We start from the raw sequence: 7,723 nt of genomic DNA, 5'->3' as shown, positions 1-7,723 counted from the left end.
AAAGATGTTAAATTAATGATTTAAAGCAACTCAGCATCGACTGCTTAATGTGTATATAAAAGAAAATGGACTTTATACCTGAATATAAGATTAACGAATTCTTCCAAATGCACTGCCGTTATGGCTTTATGTCAACTTCAGTAAGATGAAGAAGCTTAATTAACTTAAATATGTTAAATTAATGATTTAAAGTAACTCAATATCGACTGCTAAATGTGTATATACAAGAAAATCGACTTTTTACCTTAATATGGGATTATCGAATTCTTCCAAATGCACTGCCGTTATGGCTTTATGTCAACTTCAGTAAGATGAAGAAAGTAAATTAACCCTCTACCGCATGGCCATCTTCGTTATGAAAAAAAAAAATAAAACTCCACTAATATACGTTTATTTTGAATCCATTTACATATATATTTGTAGAAAAAAATATTTTAAAATGCATATTTTACCAGAAAATAAAAGACGCCATATATGGCTCTCTATGCATACAAAGTTGCTTAGAGTGTATTACTTTTACTCAGTGTGGAAGCGTGTGAAACAGTTTCGTTTGTCATTGTAGCACAGGAATACATTACATTTCTCACAAAAAGTATACGAACGGAATGAGCAGTCATTTTGACAAAGTTGTCTATTTTTCATCCATTTCGGAAAGTGTCCAATACAGTCGGTACGTATAGAATTCAAAGGAAAGTCTTGACGCTTACCCTTTTTGGTGCCTTCTCTGCTTGTTGTCGGAGATGAAGAGTTTGATACCGATGCAATTGGACGCCCTCGTTTTCGGGATTTTCCTACCTTGCAAAGATGTTCGCTCACTGCAAGTTTGAAATTAAATAACGGCATAAATTCCCCTGACTTACGGCGCCACAAGATCCAAGAATTTACAAGGCACATATCAATCATGTGGAAAAAAATCTTTTTGTACCAAACCTTAGTGCGTAAATGAATTCTATAAAGACCAAGTAGTGAATCAAGCAAGTCTACGCCGCCCATATAATTATTGTAAACGTCGACAGACTGTGGGGAATGAATTTCAATATACTTTTTCTCTTTTTTACTAAAACGTGTCTTTGTGGATATAGGTTGGCATCCAACGAAAGTTGAAAGAATATTTACTACCTTATTGTCAAACCAAGAAACGAGGCCAAGTTTGACCCCGTCGATTTTAGTTACCTTCTCCACCATGCTGCCTCTTCCCAACTTTTTCAATTCCTTTTCCGTCGGCATCTTACAGTTAGGGACTCGATTAAGTCTTACCGTACCCAAAGACAATAAACCACTTTTCATGAGATGCACTTGGAGGCCGGGGCTGGTAAACCAGTTGTCAAAAAAATTTTGTAATTTTGATATCTCGGTACAGTGACTGCTAGCCTTGTAACAACATTTCCGCTGATTCCCAGATTCGGTGATCCCTCTGGATGTTTATCACTTTGTGCTCCAGCAAATATATCAAAATCGTAGCTAAATCCTGAAACTCCACTTAAAACAAAATTCTTGAAACCCCATTTGTGCGGTTTGGCCGGAATGTATTGTTTTAGATGATGTCTGCACTTTGTGGGAATTATTTGCTCATCCACAACCAGTTGCTCCTCTTTTGGTATGAGCAGTACCTTTTCACGGATTTTATTTAGAAGTGGTCGAACTTTGAACAGCTTGTCAAATCCATCTTCACCTGGCGATTTCATATCCTCATTGTTGTTGAAATGCAAAAAGCGTTTAATGTTTTCCCATCTATTGCAAGTCATGATGGTGCGTACAAATTCTTGGCCAACTGTAGTATCCCAATAATGCCTCGACGATGGTAATTTCATCAAAGACATGTATAAGACTATGCCTGAAAACAAATTTTCACTAAGCTTCTCCACAGTGTTTACGCTGAACTCACCTATAAATTGCTCTATTTCGCTCTTAGTAATATTTGCCGGCTTATTTATGTCTTTTTGCAGCGCAAGTATGTTCGATTGTTCAACTATAAAGTTTATCAAATCTTCGTCAAAGAAAAATTGAAAGAACTCCGCTGGCGTCTCTAATTCATCGATAAAACTTGGAAGCTCCATGTCTCCTTGAAATGGAAAGTTTTCACTTAAATACGGGGGCAAGTTATTTTCTTTCCAGTTTGGTGGTTTCGATTTTTTAGCGCGTTTTGCGTTTGAGCTACTAGGCTCATCATATACGTCTTCGGAACTGCTTTCATCGGTCTCCAATATAAATACATCTTCCTGGCCAGAAACTTGTGCTCCAACAACTTCTTCATCTGATTCGGATATATAATCATCGTCGCTTTGAAGCCCATTATCGACTACATTTACATATCTTAAATTTCCATAAAACGATCTTGCATCCATTTCTAAAAAAATTTTACTAAAATGCATGAAAGGCAAAATAGTATGTACTGCATGAAAGGCCACATATGGCTTCGTCAGTTTTTCCAAAAATAGTATGTACTGCATGAAAGGCCATATATGGCTTTGTCCGATTTTGCACAAAAGCGTGCCTATAGTACTTACCTTCCAATCGGTTAGTATTTTTATTGTGTGAACACTATGTTTTTCCTTCGAAAAATAAATTTTTCTCCGAGAAAAGTCTTAATTTTGATGATAAAAATTTTGTCCAAAACACCGCGAAATACACTTAGCGATACTCATGTGCGACACCTTTACAAAATAAACGAAAACAACAAGCAAAACCTATCAAAATCAAACAGTATCTGAAATATCAACACAGAATTGTCCAAAGAAAACTACCGTTACAAATTTGTTCCGCTACATCACTTTGCTAGTGCAAAGCCAAATGCAACAAATCCCAAAACCATATATGGCGTTGTATGCGGTAGAGGGTTAACTTAAAGATGTTAAACTAATGATTTAAAGCAACTCAATATCGACTGCTTAATGTGTATATACAAGAAAATCGACTTTTTACCTGAATATAAGATTGTCGAATTCTTCCAAATGCACTGCCGTTATAGCGTTATGTCAACTTCAGTAAGATGAAGAAGGTAAATTAACTTAAAGATGTTAAGTTAATGATTTAAAGCAACTCAATATCAACTGCTTAATGTGTATATACAAGAAAATCGACTTTATACCTGAATATAAGATTGTCGAATTCTCCCAAATGCACTGCCGTTATGGCTTTATGTCAACTTCAGTAAGATGAAGAAGGTAAATTAACTTAAAGATGTTAAGTTAATGATTTAAAGCAACTCAATATCAACTGCTTAATGTGTATATACAAGAAACTCGAATTTATACCTGAATATAAGATTGTCAAATTCTTCCCAATGCACTGCCGTTATGGCTTTATGTCAACTTCAGTAAAATGAAGAAGGTAAATTAACTTAAAGATGTTAAATTAATTATTTAAAGCAACTCAATATCGACTGCTTAATGTGTATATAAAAGAAAATGGACTTTTATACCTGAATATAAGATTGTCAAATTCTTCCAAATGCACTGCCGTTATGGCCTTATGTCAACTTCAATAAGATGAAGAAGGTAAATTAACTTAAAGATGTTAAATTAATGATTTAAAGCAACTCAATATCGACTGCTTAATGTGTATATACAAGAAAATCGACTTTATACCTGAATATAAGATTGTCGAATTCTTCCAAATGCACTGCCGTTATGGCGTTATGTCAACTTCAGTAAGATGAAGAAGGTAAATTAACTTAAAGATGTTAAGTTAATGATTTAAAGCAACTCAATATCAACTGCTTAATGTGTATATACAAGAAACTCGAATTTATACCTGAATATAAGATTGTCGAATTCTTCCCAATGCACTGCCGTTATGGCTTTATGTCAACTTCAGTAAAATGAAGAAGGTAAATTAACTTAAAGATGTTAAATTAATGATTTAAAGCAACTCAATATCGACTGCTTAATGTGTATATAAAAGAAAATGTCAGTAAGATGAAGAAGGTAAATTAACTTAAAGATGTTATTAATGATTTAAAGCAACTCAATATCGACTGCTTAATGTGTATATACAAGAAAATGGACTTTATACCTGAATATAAGATTGTCAATTCTTCAAATGCACTGCCGTTATGGCTTTATGTCAACTTCAGTAAGATGAAGAAGGTAAATTAACTTAAAGATGTTAAATTAATGATTTAAAGCAACTCAATATCGACTGCTAAATGTGTATATACAAGAAAATCGACTTTATACCTGAATATAAGATTGTCGAATTCTTCCAAATGCACTGCCGTTATGGCTTATGTCAACTTCAGTAAGATGAAGAAGGTAAATTAACTTAAAGATGTTAAATTAATGATTTAAAGCAACTCAATATCGACTGCTAAATGTGTATATACAAGAAAATCGACTTTATACCTGAATATAAGATTGTCGAATTCTTCCAAATGCACTGCCGTTATGGCTTTATGTCAACTTCAGTAAGATGAAGAAGGTAAATTAACTTAAAGATGTTAAATTAATGATTTAAAGCAACTCAATATCGACTGCTAAATGTGTATATACAAGAAAATCGACTTTATACCTGAATATAAGATTGTCGAATTCTTCCAAATGCACTGCCGTTATGGCTTTATGTCAACTTCAGTAAGATGAAGAAGGTAAATTAACTTAAAGATGTTAAATTAATGATTTAAAGCAACTCAATATCGACTGCTTAATGTGTATATACAAGAAAATCGACTTTATACCTGAATATAAGATTGTCGAATTCTTCCAAATGCACTGCCGTTATGGCTTTATGTCAACTTCAATAAGATGAAGAAGGTAAATTAACTTAAATATGTTAAATTAATGATTTAAAGCAACTCAATATCGACTGCTTAATGTGTATATACAAGAAAATGGACTTTATACCTGAATATAAGATTGTCGAATTCTTCCAAATGCACTGCCGTTATGGCTTTATGTCAACTTCAGTAAGATGAAGAAGGTAAATTAACTTAAAGATGTTAAATTAATGATTTAAAGCAACTCAATATCGACTGCTTAATGTGTATATAAAGAAAATCGACTTTATACCTGAATATAAGATTGTCGAATTCTTCCAAATGCACTGCCGTTATGGCTTTATGTCAACTTCAGTAAGATGAAGAAGGTAAATTAACTTAAAGATGTTAAATTAATGATTTAAAGCAACTCAATATCGACTGCTAAATGTGTATATACAAGAAAATCGACTTTATACCTGAATATAAGATTGTCGAATTCTTCCAAATGCACTGCCGTTATGGCTTTATGTCAACTTCAGTAAGATGAAGAAGGTAAATTAACTTAAAGATGTTAAATTAATGATTTAAAGCAACTCAATATCGACTGCTTAATGTGTATATACAAGAAAATCGACTTTATACCTGAATATAAGATTGTCGAATTCTTCCAAATGCACTGCCGTTATGGCCTTATGTCAACTTCAGTAAGATGAAGAAGGTAAATTAACTTAAAGATGTTAAATAAGTGATTTAAAGCAACTCAATATCGACTGCTAAATGTGTATATACAAGAAAAACGACTTTATACCTGAATATAAGATTGTCAAATTCTTCCAAATGCACTGCCGTTATGGCTTTATGTCAACTTCAGTAAGATGAAGAAGGTAAATTAACTTAAAGATGTTAAATTAATGATTTAAAGCAACTCAATATCGACTGCTTAATGTGTATATACAAGAAAATCGACTTTATACCTGAATATAAGATTGTCGAATTCTTCCAAATGCACTGCCGTTATGGCTTTATGTCAACTTCAATAAGATGAAGAAGGTAAATTAACTTAAATATGTTAAATTAATGATTTAAAGCAACTCAATATCGACTGCTAAATGTGTATATAAAGAAAATCGACTTTATACCTGAATATAAGATTGTCGAATTCTTCCAAATGCACTGCCGTTATGGCTTTATGTCAACTTCAGTAAGATGAAGAAGGTAAATTAACTTAAAGATGTTAAATTAATGATTTAAAGCAACTCAATATCGACTGCTAAATGTATATAAAAGAAAATGGACTTTATACCTGAATATAAGATTGTCGAATTCTTCCAAATGCACTGCCGTTATGGCTTTATGTCAACTTCAATAAGATGAAGAAGGTAAATTAACTTAAAGATGTTAAATTAATGATTTAAAGCAACTCAATATCGACTGCTTAATGTGTATATACAAGAAAATCGACTTTATACCTGAATATAAGATTGTCGAATTCTTCCAAATGCACTGCCGTTATGGCTTTATGTCAACTTCAATAAGATGAAGAAGGTAAATTAACTTAAAGATGTTAAATTAATGATTTAAAGCAACTCAATATCGACTGCTTAATGTGTATATACAAGAAAATCGACTTTATACCTGAATATAAGATTGTCGAATTCTTCCAATGCACTGCCGTTATGGCCTTATGTCAACTTCAATAAGATGAAGAAGGTAAATTAACTTAAAGATGTTAAATTAATGATTTAAAGCAACTCAATATCGACTGCTTAATGTATATACAAGAAAATCGACTTTATACCTGAATATAAGATTGTCGAATTCTTCCAAATGCACTGCCGTTATGGCTTTATGTCAACTTCAATAAGATGAAGAAGGTAAATTAACTTAAAGATGTTAAATTAATGATTTAAAGCAACTCAATATCGACTGCTTAATGTGTATATACAAGAAAATGGACTTTATACCTGAATATAAGATTGTCGAATTCTTCCAAATGCACTGCCGTTATGGCTTTATGTCAACTTCAGTAAGATGAAGAAGGTAAATTAACTTAAAGATGTTAAATTAATGATTTAAAGCAACTCAATATCGACTGCTTAATGTGTATATACAAGAAAATGGACTTTCCTGAATATAAGATTGTCGAATTCTTCCAAATGCACTGCCGTTATGGCCTTATGTCAACTTCAATAAGATGAAGAAGGTAAATTAACTTAAAGATGTTAAATTAATGATTTAAAGCAACTCAATATCGACTGCTAAATGTGTATATACAAGAAAATCGACTTTATACCTGAATATATAGATTGTCGAGTTCTTCCAAATGCAGTGCCGTTATGGCTTCATGTCAACTTCAGTAAAATGAAGAAGGCTTATTAACATAAATATGTTAAATTAATGATTTAAAGCAACTCAATATCGACTGCTAAAAGTGTTTATACAAAAAAATCGGCTCTATACCCGAATATTAGATTGTCGAATTCTTCCAAATGCACTGCCGTTATGGCCTTATGTCAACTTCAATAAGATGAAGAGGGTAAACTAACTTAAAGATGTTAAATTAATGATTTAAAGCAACTCAATATCGACTGCTAAATGTGTATATACAAGAAAATCGACTTTTTACCTGAATATAAGATTGTCGAGTTCTTCCAAATGCACTGCCGTTATGGCCTTATGTCAACTTTAATAAGATGGAGAAGGTAAATTAACTTAAAGATGTTAAATTAATGATTTAAAGCAACTCAGTATCGACTGCTAAATGTGTATATACAAGAAAATCGACTTTTTACCTGAATATGAGATTATCGAATTCTTCCAAATGCACTGCCGTTATGGCTTTATGTCAACTTCAGTAAGATGAAGAAGGTAAATTAACTTAAAGATGTTAAATTAATGACTTAAAGCAACTCAATATCGACTGCTAAATGTGTATATACAATAAAATCGACTTTTTACCTGAATATAAGATTGCCGAATTCTTCCAAATGCACTGCCGTTATGGCCTTATGTCAACTTCAATAAGAT

At 32.3% G+C, this 7,723-nt stretch overlaps 1 protein-coding gene across 1 annotated transcript; it reads right to left on the bottom strand.

Annotated features, from left to right (window-relative positions):
* Nucleotides 1-1,213: 1,213 nt before the first annotated feature.
* Nucleotides 1,214-2,345, bottom strand: LOC126766768 (piggyBac transposable element-derived protein 1-like). Its single transcript, XM_050484486.1, has 2 exons — nt 1,886-2,345; nt 1,214-1,834 (listed from the first exon to the last, which is right to left on the bottom strand). Exons 1-2 carry the CDS (start codon nt 2,343-2,345, stop codon nt 1,284-1,286), a joined length of 1,011 nt encoding a protein of 336 aa, XP_050340443.1. The 3' UTR covers nt 1,214-1,283.
* Nucleotides 2,346-7,723: the final 5,378 nt, after the last annotated feature.

This window comes from Bactrocera neohumeralis, unplaced genomic scaffold (assembly GCF_024586455.1).
Source record: "Bactrocera neohumeralis isolate Rockhampton unplaced genomic scaffold, APGP_CSIRO_Bneo_wtdbg2-racon-allhic-juicebox.fasta_v2 ctg2497, whole genome shotgun sequence".
Lineage (NCBI taxonomy): Eukaryota > Metazoa > Arthropoda > Insecta > Diptera > Tephritidae > Bactrocera > Bactrocera neohumeralis.
This window is presented reverse-complemented; position numbering and strand designations above follow the sequence as displayed.

Coding starts and splice junctions, on each gene's coding strand:
- LOC126766768 (XM_050484486.1), bottom strand. CDS start 2,345: ATGGATGCAAGATCGTTTTATGGAAATTTAAGATATGTAAATGTAGTC. Junction 1,835..1,885: donor CGAAATAGAGCAATTTATAG/GTGAGTTCAGCG, acceptor ATTTGTTTTCAG/GCATAGTCTTATACATGTCT.